The sequence below is a fragment of the Scyliorhinus canicula genome, chromosome 6, assembly GCF_902713615.1.
Source record: "Scyliorhinus canicula chromosome 6, sScyCan1.1, whole genome shotgun sequence".
In the NCBI taxonomy this organism is placed as follows: Eukaryota; Metazoa; Chordata; class Chondrichthyes; order Carcharhiniformes; family Scyliorhinidae; genus Scyliorhinus; species Scyliorhinus canicula.
In genome coordinates this window covers 67,003,102-67,030,660 of record NC_052151.1, presented here as the reverse complement: position 1 = coordinate 67,030,660, position 27,559 = coordinate 67,003,102, and the positions used below count along the sequence as shown (strand labels likewise).

At 48.4% G+C, this 27,559-nt stretch overlaps 1 protein-coding gene across 4 annotated transcripts in view; it reads right to left on the bottom strand.

Annotated features, from left to right (window-relative positions):
• Nucleotides 1-17,164, bottom strand: part of LOC119967209 (vacuolar protein 8-like) — a 126,288-nt gene extending 109,124 nt beyond the window's left edge. For 3 of the 4 annotated variants that reach the window (XM_038799429.1, XM_038799430.1, XM_038799431.1), the window contains exon 1: nucleotides 16,608-17,164. In XM_038799429.1, coding sequence (XP_038655357.1) covers nucleotides 16,608-16,833 — 226 coding nt within the window. In that variant the 5' untranslated portion in view covers nucleotides 16,834-17,164. The remainder of the gene's footprint in view (nucleotides 1-16,607) is intronic. The other variant, XM_038799432.1, reaches the window with a different exon arrangement.
• Nucleotides 17,165-27,559: the final 10,395 nt, after the last annotated feature.

Sequence of the window (27,559 nt, the reverse complement as noted above, 5' to 3'; positions counted from 1 at the left end):
ATGACTTCATTGAATCCTGTGGAAGCTCAGCTTCAGTACCCAGAGTGTGCAGGGTCAGCAGACCAAGCAGTAGTGAGCTAAAGAATTAAAATTCCTGCACAACACGAGTCCTGTAAAGAAAATTAAATACAGCAGAGGTCAGAAATCACCGTTTAAATTGCAATCCGAGAACCCTGATTCCAGTGGCAGCACCTGAACACATGCCGACCAAGTCAACTCCAAACAAAGGGGAAAGAAAATTGATCGAAAATTCATTATGACCGAGAAGGCAAATTTAGAAAACCCAGCAAAAGCTGGGATTTGCCACTTCAAGTCCCGAGAATATTGGACTAAAATGGGGAAGACCCGAACCAGTTGATCCAGGCAGCCATTACTGGGAAAGCATGGGGAAACCCTTTGTGAAGAAGTGTACAGTTGCTTGGATATCTTGGATATTCAGAAACCTCTTAAAGCTAAAACTGCAATTTAAAGATTTTAATGATGGATCATCAATCCACCTTTCCGGATCAATTTGGGCTCATACAAGTCCCAGATCAATCACAAAATTGGAAACTGGAGAGTATCCACTCTCTCAATTTACATTCAAATAATAATCTGCCTTCCTATTTTTGCTACAAAAGTGGATAACCTCACAATTATGGACATTATACTGTATCTGCCATGCATATGCCCACTCACTCAGCCTATCCAAATACAGCTTAAGCATCTCTACATCCTCCTCACAGCTCACCCTCCTACCATCAGCAATTTTGGAGATAAATAGATTTAGTTCCATTGTCCAAATCATTAATAAATAATGTGAACAGTTGGCGACCTAGCATAGATGACTGTGATACCCCATTAGTCACTGCCTGGAGGAGGCAGTGGCATAATGGTATTGTCACTGGACTAATAATCCGGCAACCCAGGCTGATGCTCTGGGGACTTGGGTTCAAATCCCACCATAGCATATGGTGAAATTTCAATTCAATAAAAGAAAATCTGGAATTACAAGTCTAATGATGACCATGAAACCATTGTCAATTGTCATAAAAAACCATCTGGTTCACTAATGTCCTTTCAGGAAGCAAATTTGTCATCCTTATCTGGTCCAGCCTACTTTACAGACCTACAGCAATTTGGTTGACTCTTAAATGCTCTCAGGGTGATGAACGCTGGCTCACCAGCGACGTCAACATCCCATGAATGAATAAAGAAAAAAACAAACAGAAAAAGATCCATTTATTCCAACATTTTGCTCCTGTCTGCTTTCTATCCATCTCAGGACACTATCTGTAATCCCATGTGCTTTCACTTTGCATAGTAATCTGTTACGTGAGACCTTGTTGAAAGCCTTCTGAAAGTCTAAATAAACCACATCTACCGGGACTGCCTGGTCAACTCTATTATTACATCTTCAAAGAATTCCAGTAGATTTGCCAAGCATGATTTTCCATTCCTTTCATAAATCATACTGACTTTGTCTGATTATGTTATGAAATCCCCCATTTCTGACTGTAAGGGGCCTACGTTTGTTTTTAATCAAACTTTTGTTCTTTACCTAACTATAGAAACTTTTACAGAAACTTTTATGTTCCCTGCTAGCTTACTTTCATATTGTATTTTCCCCTTGTTAATCAATCCCTTGGTACACCTTTGCTGAATTTTAAACTGTTCCCAATCCTCAGGTCTATTGCTTTTTCTTGCTAATTTGTATGGCTCTTCTTTGAACCTAATACTATCTCTAATTCCCCTTTAAGCCATGATTTAACCACAGTTCCCTTTCTACCCTAGCACCAAATAGGAATAAACAACTTTTGGAGTTCACCTATTTGTTCCTTGAATGCCTGCCATTTCCTATCCACTGTCCTTCCTTTCAGTAATGTTTCCCAGTCCGTCATAGCCAACTCATGCCTCATACCATTATAGTTACCTTTATTGAGATTCAGGACCCTAGTCTCAGAATCAATATCCAGCATGATAAAGAATTCTACCATATTATGGTCACTCATCTCCAAGGGTTCTCTCACAACTAGATTACCAACTAATCCTTTCTCATTGCACAACATCCAGTCCAAGATGGCTTGTTCCTTTTTTGGTTCCTCAACGTATTGGTCCAGAAAACCGTCCCATAAAAACTCCAGAAATTCCTCCTCCATTGTGATGTGACTAATTTGGCTCACGCAATCTATATGGAGATTAAAGTCACCCATAATCACAGATGTTCCTTTATCACACGCATCTCTGATTTCCTGTCAAATTATTATTGTCCAACATTATTGTCACTGCAGTTTAGTGGTCTGTATACTATCCCTACTAACATTTCTTGCTCCGTGGTGTTTCTTAACTTAATCCACACAACTTCCACATAATCTGTGCTAATATCTTTCATAGAAACATATTGAATTAATATCTTCTTTAATCGAAAGAAGATATTGTATCAACATCTTCTTTAATCAACAATGCAATGCCACCACGTTTTCCTTTCTTTCTGTCTTTTCTAAAAACTAAATAGCCCTCAATGTTTACTTTCCATCCTTGCTCACTTTGTAGCCATATCTCCATAATTCCAATTATATCATACCCCTTTACATCTACCTGCGCAACTAATTCATCCATTTTGTTTCTAATAAACCAAGCATTCAGGTACAAAACCTTAAAGCTAGTCCTATCAACGTTACTTTACCTATCCCTACTATGTATTACAGTGTCATTATCTGATCCAGGCCCTTAGTTTCTCTGCCCATCACTTTTCTTATTCTCCTTGCTGTGTTTTTCTCTTTTTCTTGGATACACTTATTTTAACTTCAGTAGTAACAAAATCCTTGAAAGGGCTAAATATTATCAAGGTGTCCAGCAGCCAGGAGAACCTGCCGATTCCTTCATTAATGAGCTACACAAAATGGCAGAAGGCCATGATTGTTGTGACCTGAACTCTGAGCTACTCGGGGATAGTTGAGATTTATTTAAAAAAATACATTTTGTGGAAAGCTTTTTGTCTTGCACTCATCAGATCACAAGATACCAATATCAAGGGAAACAACATTGTGTGAGAAGAGACTGAAGATAGGTTGGCAAGTGAACCATTGCCATTGAAAATGCACCAGTTAATGTTGACTGACATTTAACTGCTATGCATTGTTTGAAAGTAAAACCCAAGAGCTTGACTCTGATTGGTCAAGACATTGCCTGAAGAATGAACCAGCGAATGGCAATCATTCATTTTCTTCAGCTGAAACAGGTGCAAGATACATATTCTTTCTGTCTGAAGAGAACAGAGCCCTGTGTATTAATATTTATAGCTTCCAGCACACGGAAATGCACCACAATGTGAGCCCAACTGACAATCGTAAATTGGTTATCAACGTACTTTATTGCACACTGAAGAATATGTAGCAAATGTCCAATCACAGCATCACATCTAATGTTGGACAGTGTGTTTTGAATTTTACAATCACAAGCTGGTTGAAACATTGAGAACAGTGCAAGCAACATGCTGTTTGATACGATCCATCAGTCTTTGCGACATACGACCTACATACCCAGCATCGCACTGACACTGAAATCCATATTCCGTGTTACTCAATTCTGTGTGGTAGGCAGAATGTTTTTTGGCTTGATGGAAGCATCCTGTCACTGGTGATTACCACTCATGCATAGAAACAGTGTGAAACAGCTAGCTTTCCCTGTTGTTCTCATTTTTGAGATGCCTTACTCTTCCAGGGTAATCATACGCATCAGAAAACCTGACAAAGGGACGGAAATAGACATCCTTAACAATATTAAAGATGGGTGAAAATTTGTATCCATTGGACCTGCTGTTCAACATGACTGGGCAGCTTTGCTTGAACGTAGGCTTAAAAAAAGCACTTGCTGAACTTGTGTAAGAGCAATGAGCTGCCACATGACAGCTTCCTCAGAACTGAAGAGTCATGCGGACTCAATGTTAAACTTGATTCTATCTCCACAGATGCTGCCAGAGCTGTTGAGTTCACCCAGCACTTTTTGCTTTTATTTCAGATTTCCAGTATCCGTAATATTTTGTTTTTATATGAATTGGCCAAATGGTTTGGCAAATTGTTACAGTTTTGAACAAGTATTCCAGATACATTAGGAAGGATTCCTTCACTTCACATTTGCGAAAACCATACAGGACAAGACCATGACCCAATGCTGTGTCCATGTGCTCGTTTGACATTGCTCGTCCATTCTCCAATGTTCCACTCAAGGAAGCCATAAATATTTGCACTGCAGCACTGTATCGTGGCGATCTGGGCTCACCACCATTGCGTGAATCGACATTCATTGAGTTTATGAACTCAGCAACTCCCGCAGTTGAGTTCAGTTTTAACATCATGGCCGGGATTCTCCGAAATCCCGGCCAAGTGTTGATGCCGGCGTCAAAACCGGCACGAACGACGCTGTTGTCAATGGGCCTCCAGGCCCAGTTATTCTCCCCGTCTTTGCGGGTTAGAATGGCGCCGGAGTGCTGTGTGCTGATCCGGCACTGAAAGCCAGCCCGCCACGGCCGGCGCGGGTCTGTGCATGCGTGCCACGGCCGTCTCCCCACCAGCCTGCAGGCAACCCTTCAGAGGCCCAGCGCAGAGGAACATAGGCCCCCCCCCCAGAATTAGCGTTCCCGCCAATCGGGTGCCCCCCGATCGCGGGCCTGGCCACCGTGGAGGGACCCCCGCAGCCAGAACGCCGAGGTCCCGCCGTGTAGGACCATACGCAAATGCTGATGGCGGGCACTCGGCCCGCCGAGTGCGCTAAATTACCCCGGGGGTCGCTTTCAATGGCCCCCGACCGGCGCCACGGCGACCGCGCGATTGGTGAAAAAATAAGAAGCTGACAACCAATTTAAGATTGTCATTCGGGCTCGCAGTGTGGCGCATTTAAAAAAAATTAATTTAAAGTGCCCAATTTTCTTTTTTCCCAATTAAGGGGTAGTTTAGCGTGGCCAATCCACCTACACTGCACATCTTTGGGTTATGGGAGTGAGACCCACACAGACACGGGGAGAATGTGCGAACTCCACACGGACAATGACCCGGGGCCAGGTTCGAACCCGGGTCCTCGCCGCCGTGAGACAGCAGTGCTAACCACTGTGCCACCATGCCACCCAACAGTGTGGCGCATTTGTTTGCACTGGGAGCTACAATATTAATAGACATGGTCAAGATGTCTTTTTTCAGCAATTCTCAAGTTCTGTTCTACCAAATGACTATTTAACAGAATCGTTGTAGGGGCGATGGTTGACTCCCTCTCAGACATGTTTAAAATGAAGCAAGATCGTTACACGACAGCTCAGGTCAATGACAGTCAAGAGAGACACTATCATCTGGAAGGACAATGACTAACCCCACCCTTATCTGGTTGGTATCCCCAGAGGGTTTGGACAGGAGAAACAAGAGGGGCCTCTGCCTTATCCCTCAAAGGGCCAGTCCCACTTTTCATGCCAGTGGGGAGAAGTCAGGTTGGCACACCCCACCTGGTCCCATCATACTGGGTGTGGGTAAGAAGTGCCCACAAGACCACCAACCCAATTAAATGGCAATTAAGTGCCTCAAACCACCTCCACTGCCATAATACGCTGGACAGCAGAAGGTGGTCAAGCGTATTTCACCAAGGTTGGTGAATGGCGCGGCGGGCACACTAGTTAGCACGGCTGCCTCACAGCACGAGGGGCCCGGGTTCAATTCCGGCCTTGGGTAATTATCTGTGTGGAGTTTGCACTTTCTCCCCGTGTCTGCTTTCCTCCGGGTGCTTCGCTTTCCTCCCACAGTTCAAAGATTTGCAGGTTAGGTGGATTGGCTGTGCTAAATTGCCCTTTAGTGCCAAAAGATATTCAGATTAGGTGGGATTGTGGGTTTACGGGTGTAGGGCGGGGGATTGGGCCTGGACATGGTGCTCTTTCAGTGGGTTGGTGCAGACTTAAAGGGCTAAATGACCTCCTTCTCCATTGTAGAAATTCTATGGAGAGAAGGAAGAAGGACATCTCCTTCAGGTCCTGGGCGCATCGAGGGCACATGCCTAAGATTGTATCTACCCTTTGTGCCTCCCCATCTTGTCTCCAGGACCAACCACCAACCTCCTATCTAACCCTTCCCAACAGTGCCCAATCCTTCCCCACCCAAGTAACCCAGGCTCAATTTGTTCAGTATCCCTGACGCTTCTTTGTGGCTGTTCTTGTGGTCCCGGCTGCGCCCGCTGCTCACTTCTGGCACTGCTGGGATTTCAAAGAGCTGCCAGTCAATCTGATCAAGGCTGGGGCTCCCTTTCAATGTGATGCACTATCAATTAGCACAAAGACGAGAATGGTGGAATAATCGAGGCTTTATTGAGCAACGGTGTTGTGCCTCCTGTAGCTGGAACCAGAATGGCTGCAGCACCGGCGAGCACACACATTTATACGCCGCCTACTGGGATCTGGCAGGTAGAAGTGTGGTTGGCGAGGAGGAAAATGGCGGCACCCCTGGGTCGCAGGAGGGGGCTGTAGGAACTCCGGGCCTGGACACAGCAGCGACCGACCGGGCCTGGCAAACAGAAACAAAGTGTCCCTTCTTCCCACAGCCGTTGCAGGCCGCGCTCTGCGCCGGGCAGCGCTGCCTGGGGTGTTTGTTCTGACCGCAAAAATAGCACTTGGGCCCCCCAGGATTGGCTGGCTGCCACGCGACGCAGGCTTACGATGAGCTGGAGTCGGCAACTGGTGGGGCCCACGTTGCCCACGAGGGTGCCGCGCGGTCGGGGGCGTAGGACTGGACGTTACGGGAGGCCACTTCTAACGAGTTAGTGAGCTGCCTAGTTCCCGCAAGATCAAGCGTACCCCCTTCCAGTAGCCGCTGGCGGACGTACGCAAACTTCAGGCCCGTAACGTAAGCGTCTCGAATTAAACGTTCTGCCGAAACTGCCTGGCAGTCACAGTTCCTACCTAGGATTTGCAGGGCATGCCAGAAATTGTCCAGAGACTCCCTGGGGAGTTGCTGTCTTGTAGCTGGGAGGTGCCTGGCATATACTTGATTGACTGGTCATACGTAATACCCCTTCAGGAGCTCCATTGCTTCGGAATAAGTGGGCACGTCCCGGATGAGAGGAAAAATACCAGGCTCACCCGCGAATAAAGGACATGAAGCTTCTGCGCGTTCGAGGGTTCCTCAGCGGATGTTCGGAGGTAGCTTTCGAAGCAGGCTAGCCAGTGGCCAAAGGCGGACATAGCGTTGGCTGCTTGAGGGCTCAGCTGCAGGCGATCAGGCTTGATGTGAAGATCCATCGTTTTAAATTCTTTGCTCAATAAATTGATGAATTGATAAATTGATCAATTACCACAAAGACGAGAGTAGTGGAATAATCGAGGCTTTATTGAGCAAAGATGTTGTGCCTCCTGTAGCTGGAACCAGAATGGCCGCAGCACGGGCGAGCACACACATTTATACGACGCCTACTGGGCGGAGCCAGCAGGCAGGGATTTACCCATGCACCTCTACTATACGGGCACTGCCGTAATACATGTAATACACTATTAGTAGTGACTACCACATACTGAGAGCCGGATGTGTGACCCTCAGCTTGTTAAGGCCTCCCATGAGCACTGCGGCCATTTTTGTCTTCTGGATTTGGGTTGTTTTCATTTTTTTAAATGGGAATGGGAGGAGTGTAGTGGCGAGCAGTACCCTGAAAAATCCAGCCCCTTATTTATGTACGATGTGACATGTGCTCCCACGGCCTATATCCTGTTCACTTTCCCCGATCAGAGCTGTTGCACTGCTGCCCTCTGGAGTGTCAAAATTCCCTCACTCCCCCTTCACCTCCATTTTATCAGTCGCGAAACAGAGAGGATGTTGCATTTGGCCACAAATTCTCCTTCCGCATTTGCTGGGGCAAGTAATATTAATGGCAACATTTTGCTCTATATTGACTTTTAAAAGTCTGCAAAAATATCTTTCACCACATATGCGCGTCTCCGTGTCATTCTAACTTTTAGCAGCAGTTCTTTAATAGTGGTTTAGAAGTTGCTGACGTGTACTTAATGTGAATTGGGAGCTTGGACAATCTGGCTGATGTGGAAGAACCTGGGAGTTTAGTGGGTGATAAATTGGTGAGTATTATGCGTGTCAGATTACACTCGGACGAGAAAATATATAATTATTAACCTGGTTGCTTAGCATTGACCCATCTCTTTCTTTTCATCAGCAATTCATCCAAAGCAATCTGCCTGATTCCCCCACCCCCACTTCAGAAGAGAATAGACAAAATCCAAACTACCTTTGGAAGCTCCAATACAGTGCTATAAGCATAGAGACCACCTCACAACAAAATGTGTGATCAAATAAACTGAACTACAAAAGGAGGGTTTGGGGAAGGAAGGAAAGGGATTTTAGTAAAGGAATAGACCAGGGGTGGGCAAACTTTTCCGTGCAAGGGCCACATTCAGAAATTCACAATTCACAAAGGGCCGCATAGTATATTAAGTAAAATAATTACTTCACCCGGTTATGATTCTGGGCGCCTCATATAGAACATAGAACAGCACAGAACAGGCCCTTCGGCCCTCGACGTTGTGCCGAGCAATGATCACCCTACTCAAGTCAACGTATCCACCCTATACCAGTAAGTAACCCAACAGCCCCCCCGCATTAACCTTAAAAAAAAATTTTTTTTTTTAAATTTAAAAAAAAATTTTTTTTTTTTATTTTTTTTTTAATGACTTGGTGGGCCGCAGAAATACCTTTGGCGGGCCGCATGCGGCCCGCGGGCCGTAGTTTGCCCACCCCTGGAATAGACATTAGCAATGCTGTTTAATGTCATAACGTTAATGATGTGATTTCTGTTCTTTTTTTTTATTTGTTCATGGGATGCGGGCATCGCCAGCTGGGCCTTATTGCCCACCCCTCAGGGCATTTAGCTGTTTAGCACAGGGCTAAATCGCTGGCTTTGAAAGCAGGCCAGCAGCACGGTTCGATTCCCGTAACAGCCTCCCCGAACAGGCGCCGGAATGTGGCGACTAGGGGCTTTTCACAGTAACTTCATTGAAGCCTACTCGTGACAATAAGCGATTTTCATTTCATTTCATTTCATTTAAGAATCAACCACATTGCTGTGGATCTGGAGTCATATCGAATCATACATTCCCTACAGTGCAGAAGGAGGCCATTCGGCCCATCGAGGTACACCAACCCTCAGAAAGAGCACTCTGCCTAGGCCCACCCACATCCCCCCTGCAATCCCATAACCCCACCTAACCTTTGCACACTGAGGGGAAATTTAGCATGGCCGATCCAACTAACCTGCACATCTTTGGACTGTGGGAGGAGCACCTGGAGGAAACGCATGCAGATACTGGGAGAATGTACAAAGTCCACACAGACAGTCAACCAAAGCCTGAATTAAACCCGGGTCCCTAGCGCTTGTGAGGCAGCAGTGCTAATCACTGAGCCAATGTGCCACCCGAGTCCAGACCAGGTAAGGGCGACAGATTTCCTTCCCTAAAGGGATTGGTGAACAACATTGTTTTTTTATAACAATCAACAATGGTTTCATGGTCATTAGACTTTTAATTCCAGATTTTATTTTTATCAAACTCAAATTTCACCAGCTGCCGTTGTGAGATTCAAACGCATGCCAAGAGCCTTTCCCTGGGTCTCTGGATTACTAGTTCAATGACAATACCACTAAGCGACTGACTCCCCCATACCATTCAACCTTGGAGAACTATTGTGGTGAATTGTAAATACTAATAATCCACACTGTATTGTACAACATGTGTCGAGCCTGTATATTGTATTGGATCACGTGTAGTTGCGCGGCTCTACCCATAGGGGAGATAAGGAGCTTGTACTGGGCTCCACCCTTGGCTCCGCCCATGGTTCCACCCATGGCTCCTCCCCTAACCGAAAGTATAAAGGTTGATGCTGAGAGCCTGCCTGCCAGTTCATCTGGAGTTCATCTCGTCACAGGTAGGTTCTGTTGTAAGACGATTAAAACCACTGTTCACTTCTAACCACGTGTCACGTGAATTGATGGTCTCATCAATTTAATCGTCTTAAGAAACAGTAAGGAACGACTATGGAATCAGCCCTCAAACCTGATCGAGGGAACACGACCCACAGGATGCAAAGGCGAAAGAAATCTTTTCACACTGGCTCCGATGTTTTAAGGCCTACCTGGCTGAAGCAAGCACCACAGAAACGACGGAGGAGCAGAAACTCAGCCAACTGCAAGCAAGGGTGAGCCATCGTATATCTACTCAGTTAAATTGTACCGGCTCATATACAGAGGCCCTGGCCCTACTCGACAGAATGTACGTGAGGCCCGTCAATGAGGTCTACACGCGCCATGTTTTTACTACTCGCCGCCAGCGCCCCACAGAATCGCTAGAAGAATTTCTAAGAGACTTAAAAGCCTTATCCCGGGACTGTAATTACCAGGCTGTAAATGCTGCTGAACATAGGGAACTTGCTGTCCGCGATGTCTTTGTTGCAGGCCTTAGATCCAATTACGTGCGCCAACGACTGCTTGAGAAGGGAGCCCAAAATTTAGGAGACACTGTTGAACTCGCTACTACTATGGAGGTCTCATTTCGCAGCCTCACCTCGTTCCCTGCGGACTCCGCGACCACGTCATGGGCCCCCGGCCAGCGACTGCCCCAGACCTGCGCCGCACGGCCACCCAGCCACTATGCTGCCCCTGCCTGCCACTTTTGTGGCCAGCCCCAGCACCGGCGGCAGCACTGCCCGGTCCGCAACACGACCTGCAGCAGCTGCGGTCGCAAAGGACACTATGCCAGAGTGTGTCTGGTGAAGAAAGCCCCAGCCTCTAACCCTCCCACGGCTCAAAGCACTCGTTCTCTGAATTCGCAGGCCCGCAGGCCTCGTAACGCTGCGGCCTATACCTCGACTCCGCCTCCACCCGCCACGTGCGATCCACGGGGGTGGCCATCTTGGGCTCCATCCTCTCCAAATTCAGAAAATCTGATCGAAGACTGCGACCTCAGCGGGCATTCACCACGGGGCCACCCCAACACAGCGGATCGAACCGCCGACTACCAGCAACTCGGCGCAGTCACGTTGAACCAGTCGCATCCAAAACACCTCCGCAAATCAATGACGACTGTTCAAGTCAACGGGTACAGTACACCGTGCCTCTTCGACTCCGGGAGCACCGAGAGCTTCGTACACCCAGATCTGGTAAGACGCTGTTCGCTCCCTGTTTTTCCTGCACGGCAAACTATCTCCCTCGCTTCGGATTCCCACTCTGTCCACATCCAAGGGCGCACTGTCGCAACCCTAAAGATCCAAGGCGCTAGTTACTCTCATTTTCAACTATACGTCCTGCCCGAACTCTGCGCCCCACTCTTACTGGGACTCGATTTTCAATGCAATCTCAAGAGTCTCACCCTCAGCTTCGGCGGACCCCTACCCCCACTCACTATCTGCAGCCTAGCCACGCTGCGAATCTCCCCCCCTCCTATCTTTGCCACTCTCACTCCAAACTGTAAACCCGTAGCCACTCGCAGCAGGCGGTACAGCCAACAGGACAGGGTGTTTATCCGAACCGAGGTCCGGAGGCTCCTACGTGAGGGGATCATAGAGGCCAGTAACAGCCCCTGGAGAGCTCAGGTTGTGGTCGTCAAGACCGGGGAAAAATTCTGCATGGTCGTAGATTATAGTCAGACCATTAATCGGTTTACGCTCCTCGACGCGTACCCCCTCCCCAGGATTGCAGACATGGTGAACCAGATCGCCCAGTACCGCATCTTCTCCATGGTGGATCTGAAGTCTGCATACCACCAGCTCCCAATTTGCCCGGAGGACCGCCACTACACGGCGTTCGAGGCCGATGGCCGCCTCTTCCACTTCTTCCGGGTTCCCTTTGGCGTCACGAATGGGGTCTCGGTGTTCCAACGAGCAATGGACCGAATGGTGGACCAATACGGACTGCGGGCCACGTTTCCGTACTTGGATAACGTCACCATCTGCGGCTATGACCAGCAGGACCACGATGCCAACCTCAATCGATTTCTCCAGACGGCCCTGAAGCTCAATCTCACTTACAACAAGGAGAAATGCTCCTTGTTTTCCGCACGACCAGACTAGCCATCCTCGGCTATGTCGTGGAAAACGGAGTTCTGGGCCCCGACCCGGACCGTATGCGCCCCCTCTTAGAACTCCCTCTCCCTCATTGTCCCAAGGCCCTCAAACGGTGCCTGAGATTCTTTTCATATTTTGCCCAGTGGGTCCCTCAATATGCGGACAAAGTCCGCCCACTCTTTAAGGCCAGACTTTTTCCCCTGTCAGCTGAGGCTCGCCAGGCCTTCAGCTGCATCAAGGACATCGCCAAGGCGGCCATGCGGGCGGTGGATGAATCCGTTCCCCTTTCAGGTTGAGAGCGACGCCTCAGCGGTAGCTCTTGCAGCTACATTAAATCAGGCAGGGAGACCAGTTGCATTTTTCTCCCGTACCCTCTCCGCTTCAGAACTCCGACACTCTTCAGTTGAGAAAGAAGCACAAGCCATTGTGGAGGCTATTCGTCACTGGAGGCATTACCTCGCAGGTAGGAGGTTCACCCTCATCACCGACCAAAGATCGGTTGCCTTTATGTTTGAAAACTTGGAAAGGGGCAAAATTAAGAATGATAAAAGTCTGAGGTGGAGGAACAAATACAATATTATGTATCGACCGGGGAAGCTCAATGAGCCCCCAGATGCTCTGTCCCGTGGCACGTGCGCCAGCACGCAGAGCGACTGCTTAAAAGCCATCCACAATGACCTCTGCCACCCGGGGGTCACCCGGTTCGTCCACTACATTAAAGCCCAAAATCTGCCTTTCTCCACTGGGGAAGTAAAAGCCGTCACCATGGATTGCCCGATCTGCGCGGAGTGCAAACCGCACTTCTACAGACCAGACAGGGCCCACCTGGTCAAGGCTTCTGAGCCCTTTGAATGCCTCGCTATCGATTTCAAAGGGCCACTCCCCTCGACTAACCGGAATGTGTACTTCCTGAATGTCATCGACGAGTTCTCCCGATTCCCTTTTGCTATCCCGTGCCCCTATATGACCTCCCACACAGTCATTAGGGCCCTGCATAGTATCTTCACCCTGTTTGGTTTCCCTAGCTAAGTACACAACGACCGGGGTTCGTCCTTTATGAGCGACGAGCTGCGTCAGTACCTGCTCGACAAGGGCATCGCCTCGAACAGGACTACCAGCTATAACCCCAGGGAGAACGGGCAGGTGGAGAGGGAGAATGCGACGGTCTGGAACACCGTCCTACTGACCCTCCGGTCCAGGAATCTCCCGATCTCCCATTGGCAGGAAGTCCTGCTATTAGGTCCCTCTTATGTACCGCCACTAACCAGACGCCTCACGAACGGCTCTTTATTTTTTCCAGGGGCACTACCACGGGGGCTTCGCTCCCGGCATGGTTGAAGACACCGGGCCCAGTACTCCTCCAGAAGCACATCAGGGCACACAAAACTGACCCACTCGTAGAAAAAGTGCTTCTACTACACTCGAACCCCCAATACGCCTTCATAGAGTACCCTGACAGCCGTCAGGACACCATATCCCTCCGGGACCTAGCGCCTGCAGGATCGAATCCCACCACTACCACCGCCGAAGTACCCCTCACACTACATCCCACCCAACTCGCCGCGCCCCACGCCCCCGCGCCTACCAGTTTGCTACACATGTTCCGCGCGCCCGCACCCGCACCCGCAAGCTTCCAGCACCCCCACTCCCCAGTCAAGCCAGATGGGTACGAAGCTCGGACAGAATCACCCCCGGAATCCGCCATCGTACCCCAACCGACCGTGATCCTCCAGCCACCAGAAGGGGCTGCAACCCCGGTGCTCCGCCGATCACAACGGATAACGCGACCACCGGACAGACTCAATCTGTAAACCATAACCCCCGCCGGACTTGATTTTTTTACAGGGGGCGAATGTGGTGAATTATAAATACTAATAATCCACACTGTATTCTACAACATGTGTCGAGCCTGTATATTGTATTGGATCACGTGTAGTTGCGCGGCTCTACCCATAGGGGAGATGAGGAGCTTGTACTGGGCTCCACCCTTGACTCCGCCCATGGCTCCACCCATGGCACCTCCCCCTAACCGGAAGTATAAAGGTTGATGCTGAGAGCCTGCCTGCCAGTTCATCTGGAGTTCATCTCGTCACAGGCAGGCTCTGCTGTAAGACGATTAAAACCACTGTTCACTTCTAACCACGTGTCGCGTGAATTGATGGTCTCATCAACTATAAAGGAACAAATAAAGCTGAGGACTCTCTCTGGTAGGCGTTGAATTGTTATTGAAGTTTTTTCAATCTTGTTATCTGTCCTGGTGATACTTTTGTGCAAGTCTTGACATACACACTCTGGTTAGTGCCACAAGGCAATCATTTTCAGAATGCAGAGATACATCAACATTCACAACATGATCATTCATTCAAAAGCAAACATATTTATTTCACAGAATAACATTTTTAACATTATTTTATGGAATGTGGGTGTCACTGATAAGGCCATCATTTATTGTCCTTGAAGGATTATTATAGGATGCAGAATATGAGTCATTTGAGACAGTGCAATTAGGGTTCTTATGACATGCAAAGTGTTCAAAACTTTATCCTTATTGTTATTTTTAAAAATGGACTTTCGGCTGAACTAAAAAAAGTGACTGCTACACGTCACCTGACCACAGTGTTGGCCTTTTGTCTGAGAACCACCACTAGAAGAGATGGGAACAAAATAATTGGGCACGATCGTAGAGCATTGTCGCACTAGACTCGTCGACGCTTCGAGGCCGGTAAATCTCCCGAGAGGCCTCTCACAAGATTTACAACGCTCTGGATGCCTCGTGAGATTGAACAAGGTCTCATAAGACATCACGATCTGGAACTCGCCCTAACTAAGTAGGATCTAGCTTGCGTATTCAAGTGAGCAGTTAGGCTCACCTGAATATGTCTGTATCGGAGTATCCCCCGATTGGGAGACCTCGCCATGGTGCCGTTGAGCACTGGTTTCCGCAAACGTATAATTGCGCTTGCGGTGGGTGGTGGGGAGTGTCTCCCAGGTGATCGGAGCCCCTCAGGTGGTTGGGTTATGGGCAGGGTGTTACCCTGACACCCCCCATACCACTCAGTCACCTTAGCACTGCCAGCCTTTCAGGAGTACTGCCAAAGGTGCTCAGGTGCCAATTTGCCCGTGCCAGGGATCGGGCATGGGAGTGCCCTTATGAGATGGGGTGAGGGGAGGGCTTGCACACCCCCTAAACAATCAGTTGGGGGTTGGGGGGGGGGGCATCGAGGGATCGGGGCGGTATGTTAAAAAGGCGCCCTGACCTCTTCCTGAACCCAATGAAGAAATAAAGCTAAGTGTGGCTTTGGTGGGGCTTCCTCACCAAGGCCCGAACAAGAATCCCGTTTAATAGCAGAGTCGTTCTCATCGCTGCAGGCGCCAAGAAACACCCCGCTAAATGTGCCCAAAATGGGACTCTTGTTTATTTTCCGTTAAATCGAGCCCATTATTTTCTGGAATCCCACACTTCATTGTACAGGCACTTTGTAATCAAGAAAAGCAGAGGAAGCACAGATGAACTGCTTCCCCATTTAGAACCACCATTTAAGAGAGGGATCAAAACTCCTGATACTGGAATAGATACTAATATACACCTCAGCTCTCTCAGGAGCACTGCCAGGGGGTGCCAGGATGGCAGTGTAAAGGTATCCAAATGCCAGCTTGCCCCTGCCAGGGTCTGGGCAGCAACAGAGGCAACGGTGAAAAGGTCAGCCGGCCAAGGCAACAAGAAACAAAATGGTACGGCTGATCCGGTCGCTCTGGTCTGTTGAGGCTTTTCCAGCTCTTTGATGGTGTTCCCCATGGCCACTAGTTGCCTCTCTGCCTTGTCCAAGGCCACCTGCATGGTGGCCAGACCCTCCGCGACCGCCGTCTTGCCCACTGCTTTTATGTCGCCCTTGATATCCTCTTTGTGCTCCCTTAGCTCCCTGGTGAGAAACTTCTTCCATCCACTCTTTGGCGAGGGGGTGCTTTGTGAGCGGCTTGTTGTTGGTCCCTCTCTTTTGGGTGTGGCTGGAGTTTCTTCACCTCTTGGGTCTGCCATCCCATTCGCTCGCTTCTCCTCGTTTCTTCTGCTTTTCGGAGCTGCTCTTGTTCGGCATCACTCTTTGGGTTTCAATAGGAGAGGGTGAATGGATGCTTTTTTCTCAGTTCTGGTGGGCTATTTTGACTAAAAGAGCCTAATTTTGAGTTCTTAGGAGGTGAGCCACCTTTTGTGCATCTGCGTAGCACATCCCCGTCCCATGTTGAGATGATATTGATAGTCTATATCATTGTGCAAAGTGAATACACTCCACAATTCTGATGGAATAATTAGCCTAGGAAAACAATGTAAGGGTAAAAAGACTAAAAAGAAATACAGGGACTTCAACAATGTTTTTGCAATGCAATCCTTTCATTCTAAAAATATCACAAAAAGATTCAAATAAACCCGATTGGGAAGCAGGCCACAATTCCCCACCTCACCCCAACTCAAGGCAGCAAGTCAAATGTATCATAAAGCAAATATAATAGCCTGGAAGAAATGCTGTATGGTAGACCCAAGCTTACCTTCTTCTATGTGCTGTAAAAACTCCTGTGCAGCTTCTTTTTCGTGTTGCTGTAGAACTGGCTTGTAAAGTCTGTACGGTGCAGATTTATTCCGTTTCAGGCAGCAGCAACACTGCATTGACTCGAAAAAGTATTTTATTTTCTGCCAGAGATTTTCTGAGGCCCTCTGTATCAGTTCCACCAAATTCTTCAGGTGCTGCCTGCATGAGTCACAGAACGTCTCCATTGTTCAATTTTTCAACTACACAGCTGAAACTTCTGATTTTCAAATGTCGATGATCTCAGGGTAGGCAAGCCGTAGATATAAGAGAATATGTTGTCTGGAGTTGGTTTCTTCGCCAAGGCTGGAATGTGTCTCAAATTGTAAATAAATATTTTATATGCACACACACATATATTTACGTATATATATCAGAGGCAGGTGCACAAAGTTCTCAACGTTAAACTTTGTGATGGCTTTGTTCACAAAATGAAAGTTCAAATGCAGTGTGTTTAATTTGTTTCACTCGAACACACCGTGTTTCCACAGTAGAGAGTAAACACAACAAAGACCAACCTGAACTCCTCTGGTAATAAAAAGGGAGTGGCCTATATTGCGACACAGGCAATCTGGCAATCCAATCTCCACAAAGGATTTAAAATCTGTGATAGACATTCAGCTGACGACCTGTAAACCCGCAATGGTCTGAATAGATATTTCTTCTTCTGGAGCACCATTCTAGGACCCCAAACAGATACAGGCTAGGAATTTAATGTCAAATCATACACTTAATGTAAAGTGGTGAGTTGTTCAGCAGTAATTTATAACATGTCAGCATTTTACCTGAAATAGTGACCCAGTCAATGTACGAACAGATTTGTTTGACTGGTAGTTTCTTTTCATAGTAGCATTTGCTAAATGCAATTCAAATTCTGGGTCTTAAAGATGTTCCTGAAGATTGTGGGCTCGTAGTGGGTGGCTGGTGAGTTAGAAGCAATGCTGCTCATCTCTCTGAGTGTGTAATGCCTGGGTTGCAGATGACATTGAGGCATTTCCCAAATTCCCGCTCCCTGCAAGACCTCAGGGAAGAAACAACTCAAGGCTCCGTTGTGGGATCCACCTCTACTCCTCTGGCCCCATAAAGGCTGGGGCCCTCGATGTTGTGCCGAACAATGATCACCCTACTCAAACCCACGTATCCACCCTATACCCGTAACCCAACAACCCCCCCCCCCTTAACCTTACTTTTTAGGACGCTACGGTAAATTTAGCATGGCAAATCCACCTAACCCGCACATCTTTGGACTGTGGGAAGAAACCGGAGCACCCGGAGGAAACCCACGCACACACGGGGAGGACGTGCAGACTCCGCACAGACAGTGACCCAGTCGTGAATCGAACCTGGGACCCTGGAGCTGTGAAGCATTTATGCTAACCACCATGCTACCGTGCTGCCACATCGTCTCATTGGGCGGAGCTACCTTACGTCTTGACCAATGAAAAGGCAAACACTTGGGCCAATGAGCAGCGAGCCTTCTCCACCAATGGTAGCTCACATTCCCAGGTACCGTAGTACCTCTATTCATACTGCCACCTCCTCTTCTGTTTCTACTGAGCTAGAATCAGGTGCCCTTCATTTGCCCAGGAAAACAAAATATCAAAAAAAGGCAGTGCGTTGGTCGCTACAGAGGAACGTGTAACTGATTTCACTCTCTTTTTATTTGGTATTGCCCAAGGTGAACAGAGTTAAAATCCCTCTATGTAAAGTCAGAAAATGTACTCCCTTTTGTTAGAGAAATGTTTAGAGTTTGTTATTTGTCACACATAAAGGTCATAGACTAAATGTATTACTAAGGCAACGGTGCAGAGTCCTGGCAAAAGATAGGCATGCTTGTGCATTTGAATTGTACTTGAACACTTGCCAGACTTATTTCTTTCCTGCTCCAAACTTCAACAGAAGGTTAAGTTGCCTTATAACGTGAAGCAAAATGCGAATGCAATTACTTTGGTAATTTTCCTTGACCAGTGTAATGAACTCCAATTGGCTTTATTGGTTGGCCAATTGGAGTATGAGCTCCCTCAATGATAGCTCATTGAGGGGGCCCATATAATCGCCTGTGTAGGCTTTGTGAGCAGTTTTAAGTTGACTGGACTGCTAGCAGCACTGTTTGTAGCTGCTCCTGTAATATCGTTATTGTAAATAAATATTGGTGTGGTGACGGAACTCCTGCCTCCCGTGGATTACTACAGTGGCGACGAGGTAAACTAAGAATTTTGCGGAGACCAGCTGCCGCACTCTGAGGGTAAGCCTTGCCATTTTAAAAATGCCATTTTTTGGAAGGTTAGAGGCATTCGACCTGGCTATTGAGGACTGGTCCCAGTATGTGGAGAGAATGTGTTACTTCTTCCGGGCAAATGATATACTGACGGATGAAAAGAGACGGCTTACCCTGCTGTCGGCGTGTGGACCCTCCGCTTTCGCCGTTATACGTAGTCTGACTTATCCCGATGCGCCGGACATGAAAACTTTCCAAGAAGTAACAGAATTGGTGAAAGAGCACTATGACCCAAAACCACCCCTCGTTTTGCGTAGGTACAGATTCTACACAGCGAAGCGGGAAGACAGGGAGTCAGTCACAAATTTCTTGACCCGCCTGAGAAGGCTGGCGGAAAAATGTGAGTTCGGCCCGACGCTAAATGAAATGCTTCGGGACCGGTTAGTGTGTGGGATAAACGACCTCACAATACAGAAACGCCTGTTGGCAGAAACAGAGCTAGACTGCAGGCAGGCATTACAGCTCGCACTGTCCCTAGAAAAGGCAGCAAGTGGGGCGCAGGAACTACAGGGCATGCCAATGGAGGTAGATACCTGAGGAATAGAGGGAAAAAGGAAAACCCCAGAAATGCCCCCAAGTCTGCCAGGACTAACTGGAGACAGAGGGAAGTACCGGCTGAGGCTCCCCCAACAGAGAAGGACCGTTTCTGGCACCAGACAGAGTGGGGTAACAATGACAGAAACCCTAGAAGGAGGTGGCAAAAGAGGAATAGTAGGTGGGGACGCAGGGAAGTACACAACCTAGACGCCCCATCCTCCTCCGAAGAGGAACAATTATATAATATTGCAAAGTAGAAAGCAGAACCCATTAGGATTACCCCATGGGTGAACGGGCGGACGACAATAATGGAAATAGACACGGGTGCGGCCGTATCAGTAATGGGAGCATTTAGAAAAATCAAAGATGGACTCCAGCCACTAACCCTAACAAAGACATTGACGAAACTTAAAACCTACACGGGGGAACCCCTGGAAGTTCTAGGCATGACTCATGTACCCGTGGAATATGAGAAACAATTGCTCAGATTACCGTTGACGATAATAGAGGGCTCCGGACCGAGCTTAATTGGACGGAACTGGCTGAAAGACCTAAAATTAGATTGGATGAAAATTTTCCAGCGTGGAAGCGGGCAGTTGAGTGGAGTACTCCAAAAATACCCGGAGGTCTTCCAGGAAGGTTTGGGGGAAATCATAGGCGCCAAAGCAACTTTGCACCTGGACCCAGAAGCCCTTCCGAAATTTTGTAAGGCCAGGCCGGTACCTTTTGCATTAAGGAAAAAAGTAGATGATGAAATAGAAAGGTTACGGCGCGACGGCATTATCAGACCAGTACAGTTCTCGGAATGGGCAGCGCCGGTGGTACCAATTTTGAAGCCAGACGGCTCGATACGTCTCTGTGGAGATTTCAAACAGACAGTAAACAAATACGCACTGCTGGACAAATACCCAATCCCGAAAATAGACGACCTATATGCCAAATTGGCAAGTGGGCTTTTGTTCACAAAACTGGACATGAGCCACGCTTACCTGCAGTTAAAACTGGACAAGGGCTCCCAGAAGTTCGTTACGATCAACACCCTGAAGGGCCTTTTTCGTTATACTAGGCTACCTTTCGGAGTGTCATCAGCCTGCGCTATATTCCAGCGTACGATGGAAAATATTTTTCAGGGACTACCGCAGGTGGCGATTTATTTGGACGATGTCTTAATCACGGGTAGGACAAACAGGGAAGACTTAAGGAACCTGGAGGAAGTGCTCAGGCGTTTTGCAAAGGCAGGCGTACGGCTAAAAAGGGAAAAATGTGTTTTTCTGGCCCAACAAGTGACGTACCTGGGATATAAAGTAGACGAGTCAGGCTTACACCCATTAGAAGACCGAGTAAGGGCAATAAAAGAAGCCCCAGCTCCCACCACGGTCCAGGAGTTACGATCATTTCTAGGGTTCCATAACCTATTATGGAAAATTTATAGAAAATAGGGCGTCCATCCTAGAACCCCTCCACCAGCTACTAAAAAAGGGGCAAGAATGGAAATGGTCCACCCGCCGAAACCGAGCATTTAGGGACATTAAGGAACAGCTGTCATCCGAAAATGTCCTAGAGCATTATGACCCAAGGAAGGAGTTGGTGGTCACTTGTGATGCATCCCCCTACGGGGTAGGAGCCGTCTTAGCCCATAGAGGAAGGAATGGGGAAGAACGGCCAATAGCCTATGCTTCGAGGACCTTGGCGATGGCTGAGAGGAAGTACTCCCAAATCGAGAAGGAAGGACTGGCGGTGATATTCGCAGTAAAAAAATTTCACCAGTATCTGTACGGGCGGAAATTCACCATAGTGACGGACCATAAGCCGTTATTAGGGTTATTAAAAGAAGACAAGTCAATACCCCCGATTGTATCAGCTAGAATCCAACGCTGGGCGTTGCTACTGCCGGCGTATAGATACGTTCTGGAGCACAAACCGGGAACGCGAGTAGCAAATGCAGATGCTTTGAGCAGACTTCCCCTCCCGGACACTCCGCCACAAATACCAAAAGTAGAGGAGACAGTAATGACTCTAAATTGTTTGGACACCCTACCAGTAGACGCACAACATATTCGGTTGTGAACGTAAAAAGACCCAGTTTTAGCCAAGGTGAAGCATGAACTGCTGACAGGGGAACTGGAAAGACCAGTGGAGCCCCAGATGCACCCATACTGGAGCAGAAGGGACCAAATAACCGTAGAAGACGGTATCCTATTATGGGGAGCCCGGGTAATCGTCCCAGCTCAGGGCCATCAGGCAATCTTAACCGAGTTACATCACGGACACCCAGGGGTGTCTAAAATGAAGATGCTAGCTTGAAGCTACGTTTGGTGGCCAGGTTTGGACACAGACATAGCAGCCTTGGTACGTCGGTGCCAGGAGTGCCAACAGGGGCAAAGAGTGCCACCAGCGGCGCCATTGCACCCGTGGGAATGGCCAGGCAGACCGTGGACCCGCCTGTATATTGACCACGCCGGCCCTTTCATGGGCTCAATGTTTTTGGTGATAGTGGACGCCCACTCCAAATGGTTGGACGTCCACCGGGTAAACATGGCAAGCACAGCATCGACAATTGAAAAGCTCAGGGCCTCGTTTGCAACACATGGACTTCCGGAGGTATTGGTGTCGGATAACGGAACGGCATTCACAAGTGGGGAATTTGGAAAATTCCTGAAGGAAAACGGAGTCCGTCACATCAAAACAGCCCCCTACCATCCAGCGACCAACGGCCTGGCAGAGAGAGCGGTCCAGACACTTAAAGACGGGCACCTATAAGGTACACCCAGCCCACTTTGGAGAACGCCCCGGCGGACGACACAGAGGTGACAGACCCAGACATGAGGAGCAGGAAGAAGCTCAGAGGAATGCCAGCTGGCAGAAATTCCTCGGACTTTGGGGGGGAGGGGTGTAATGAACTCCAATTGGCTTTATTGGTTGGCCAATTGGAGTATGAGCTCCCTCAATGATAGCTCATTGAGGGGCCCATATAATCACCTGTGTAGGCTTTGTGAGCAGTCTTAAGTTGACTGGACTGCTAGCAGCACTGTTTGTAGCTGCTCCTGTAATATCGTTATTGTAAATAAATATTGGTGTGGTGACGGAACTCCTGCCTCCCGTGGATTACTACAACCAGTAAAATCTTTCTCACCTGTCCCTGTGTTTGGTATATGGGTGAGCTAGTATTCGCTCTTGCACTTTCTTCCATTTTGTGGCGATTATTCCTTTAAGGGCATCAAAGCAAGGGTCACATGGCTTGGGTGACCAATCGGAACACAGTGTGGAATCACCCCATGGTGAAAGAGGCTCCTAGGCAGAGACATTTTGGGAGCTAGCTACAGTCATAAAGCTGCTGTATAATTCTTATTAATAAATACTTGGTGTGTTCACTAATAAAGTCTGTGAAAGTGCGTCTTTACATCTGTCAACGAGGATAAATTATCCTGACACAGCCTCTGCCCAGACATCTGTGATTATCCCATTTTAATCAAAGTCTGAAAAAATATACTCGCCAGAATGCCTCTCTTTGGGCAAATGGACCCATTTGACTCCTCCACGGAGGACTGGACACAATTGTTGAGTGCTTTGGGTTTTATTTCCAAGAAAACGAAATAGTGGAGGAGGCAAAACACAAAGCAATTGTCCTAGTGTTTGTGGAACTCAGACCTATAACCTTATAGCCCTAAGCACGCCCGGCTCCAAATTGTTTAGTGACCTTGTGAGTTTAGTGAAGTCTCAATTGTAAACTCAAACATCAGTCATACTCCAGATATTCAAATTGAATTCAAGAATGAGAGCCCCAAGTGAATCAACCATGGCTTACATTGCTAAACTGAAGCAATTATCAGAGTAGTGTGTTTGAAGTCACCCTAAATTACATGTTACGGGATAGGTTAGTCTGTGGTGCGAACAACGACGCTATTCAACACAGTTTGCTTTCAGGGGTCGACATAAATTTTAAACAATCAATGGAGATAACACTGGCCACGGAAAGCGCTGAAAAAGGTGCATGATAATTGCAGAGCACACAAAATGGCACTATTCATCACTTAGGGCAGGAACCTGCAGTCAACATGGCGTCAAAACCACTCAAGGAGCAATAAAGTGGGAAATCATTTCACTCACCAACGAGACAAAAAAGGTACAGAATAGACAATCAGTCAGTAATGTTTAAAACGGAACAGTACCTATTATAGTAGGTAACCACACTCCTGAATCATGTCGGTTTAAGAGGCTGAGTATTTTTATTGTCACAAAAAAAGGTCATTTGATAAAGCAATGCGGAGCTAAGTCAAGATCGTCATGTAATCGATCAACCAAGACGTTTCAATGTGGAAGTGTCTAGCAACAATGATTCTGCTATTTACTCTCTGTTTAATCTAAAAACTGTCCAGAAAGATCCTATTATTGTAATGCTCCGGGTAAATAGTAAGCTTCTAAAGATGGACGTGGATACAAGGATATCAGCGACTGTGATGGGCGAGCATACATTTCAGTTCCTAAGAGAGGGAGTCAACCATTGAACTTGGAGAGCATTCCTGCCAAGTTGATGACTTATACGGGAGAAGCAATAAAACAAAAGCTACCACAATGGTACCTGGTTTTTTTTTTGCTTTTAAAAAAAATAAATTTAGAGTATCCAATTACTTTTTTCCAATAAAGGGGCAATTTTAGCATGGCCAATCCACCTAACCTGCACATTTATGAGATGTCGGGGGCTAGACCCACACAAACATGGGGAGAATGTGCAAACTCTACATGGAGTTTGGATCGAACCAGAGTCCCTGGCGCTGTGAGGTAGCAATGCTAACCACTGCGCCACTGTGCTGCTCATCTTTCACCTGGACCAGGCCCACCAGGATGCCTGGGCTGCAGGATCTGTTGCCATTGCTGGCATGCTTGAGGCCCAGAGAGCAATCGATGGAACAAATGTCACCCTCCGAATACCGCTTGACAGGGGGTGTACTTCATCAGCAAAAACACCTGTGGGGCACTCCCTCATGAGGGGTTGGTTAGTGGGTGACAGGGCTTACTTGCTGAGGTCGTGGCAAATTAAACCTGTCCAGAGGCCCCGGACCGAGGTAGAGAACCGTTATAATGAAGCCCACTCAACAACCAGGAGTGTTATTGAGCGGTGCATCGGGCTGTTAAAGATGCGGCTCCGCTGTCGGGACTGCTCTGTTGGGACTTCACAATATAGTCCCCAGAGGGTCTTGCAGATGGTGCTGGCCTGCTGCGTACTGTGCACTTTGGTGCGCCAGCTGGGCGACATGATGGAGGAGGAGGATGAAGAACATCAGGCCACCTCGGATGAGGAGGACCATGAGGGCATCCATGAGGGTCCTGAGGAAAACCTGGAGCAGGCTCGACAAGCCACGGCCAGGGTCCTACAGCATCAGGATCGAGCTGCACCAACCAGAAGGCCCATTGCCTGGCAGCTCCATCACCATCACCCCCACATCGCTGTCCTCAAACCCTACCTACCCCAGTAACCCCACCTTCCCATTAACCTTCAACCTAATCCCCTCCCCCACTCTGAGGGTCATCCTTACATCACATCAGCGTGATGGACCTGGGTTGCAATGTCAGTGGGTCTCCTGCAGAACAGAGGATGATGGTGACTCGCTGTGGGAGGAGCTGTGGAGCTCCTCATTATCTGAGAGTCTGAATCCTGTCTTTTTGATGACATTCCCCTGACCCGTCAGCGAGTCGAGCAGGTGTCTCCATGACTGGGTGCATGTGTATCCGTGACTGGTGTATGTGTATCCATGGATGATGCATGTCTCTCTGTGACTGGTACATATCCCTCTATGAATGGTGCACATCCCTCTATGAATAGTGCACATCCCTCCGTGAATGGTGCATGTCTCTTTGTGACTGGTACATTTCCCTCTGTGACTGGTGCATTAGATGGGATTTATCCCAGAATACTGAGGGAAGCAAAAGTGGAAATTGCTGGCGCCTTGATTTACATCTTTGTGTCCTCATTGGCTACAGGCGAGATCCCAGAGGATTGGAGAATAGCTAATGTGGTACCGCTGTTTAAGAAAGGTACTGGGATAATCCTGGAAACTATAGGCCAGTGAGCCTCACATCGGTCGTAGGTAAATTATTGGAGAGAATTCTCAGAGACAGGGGGCGAAATTCTCCCCTACCTGGAGGGTACGGGGGGTCACGGCGTAGCGGAGTGGCGCCAACCACTCAGGCGTCGGGCCTCCCCAAAGGTGTGGAATTCTCCGCACCTTGAGGGGCTAGGCCCGCGCCAGAGTGGCTCCCGCTCCGCTGACTGGCTCTAAAACTGGCGCCAACGGCTTTTGGCGCTACGCCGATCGGCGTCGGGGCTGGCCGAAAGGCCGTCGCCGGTCGGCGTGAGTCCGCGCATGCGCCGGAGCGTCAGCGGCCGCTAACGTCACCACCGGCGCATGCGCGGTGGAGGGGGTCTCTTCTGTCTCCGCCAGGGTGGAGGCCGTGGCGGCGGCGGAAGAAAAAGGGTGCCCCCACGGCACTGGCCCGCCCGCTGATCGGTGGGCCCTGATCGCGGGCCAGGCCACCTTGGGGGCACCCCCGGGGTCAGATCTCCCCCATGCCCCCCCCAGGACCCCAGGGGCCCGCTCGCACCACCAATCCCGCCGGCACAGAGGTGGTTTAAACCACGTCGGCGGGAGAGGCCTGACAGCGGCGGGACTTCGGCGGCTGGAGAATCACCGCGGGGGCACGCAGATCGGCGGGGCGCGATTCCCGCTCCTGCCGATTCCCGGATGGCGGAGAATTTCGGCCATGGCGGGGGCGGGATTTACGCCGGCCCAGGGCAATTCCCCGACCCTGCGGGGGGGTCGGAGAATTCCGCCCAGGATTTATACCCATTTGGAAACAAATGGACTCATTAGCAATAGACAGCATGGTTTTGTGAAGGGGAGGTTGTGCCTCACTAACTTGATGAAATGTTTTGAGGAGGTGACAAAGATGATTGATGAGCGGAGGGTGGTGGATGTTGTTTACATGGACTTCATTAAAGCCCTTGACAGGGTGCCTCATGGCAGACTGGTATAAAAGGTGAAGTCACACGGGATCAGAGGTGAGGTGGCAAGATGGGATATAGAACTGGCTCGGTCACAAAAGGCAGAGGGTAGCAATAGAGGGTGTTTTTCTGAATGGAAGGTTGTGACTAGTGGTGTTCAACAGGGATTGGTGCTGGGGCCTCTGTTGTTTGTAGTATATATAAATGATTTTGAGGAAAATATAGCCGGTCTGATTAGTAAATTCGCGGGTGACACCAATGTTGGTGGAGTGGCAGATAGTGTTGAGGATTGTCAGAGGATACAGCAGGACATAGATAGGTTGGAGACATGGGCAGAGAAATAGCTAATGAGTTTAATCCGGACAAATGTGAGGTAATGCATTTTGGTAGGTCTAACGTAGAGGGTAAATATACAGTAAATGGCAAAATGCTCAGGAATATAGAAAGTCAGAGAGATCTGGGCGTGCAGGACCACAGATCTTTGAAAGTGGCAACACAAATGGACAAGGTAGTCAAGAAAGCATATGGAATGCTTGCCTTCATTGGACAGGTATCGAGTATAAAATCTGTCAAGTCATGCTGCAGTTGTATAGAACCTTGGTAAGGCCGCATTGGAATGCTGCTCCTAATTCTGGTCGCCACACTACCAGAAGGATATGGAGGCTTTGGAGAGGGTGCAGAGGAGGTTTACCAGGATGTTGGCTGGTCAGGGGGGTGTTAACTATATGGAGACAGTGAATAGACTGGGACTATTTCATTAAAACAATGGAGGTGATGGGACAACCTGATAAAGGTCCACAAGATTATGAGGGGCATGGAAAGAGTGGATGTGCAGGCACTCTTTCCCAGGGTGGAGGGAACCTACCCACTGTATTATAACCCAAATGTGATATTTTGGGGGGATTGGGGGGTGGCTTGAAGAGGAGGAGGGGGGAGGGAAGCAACTACCAGTTCAGCACCAGGGCAAAGGCGACGTACCGAGATGGAGAAATGTCTTCACCCAAAGAGTGTTGAATCTGTGGAATTCACCACCACAAAAAGTAGTCAAGCCGAAAACATTGCATAATTTCAAGAAGGAATTAAATATAGCTCTTGGGGC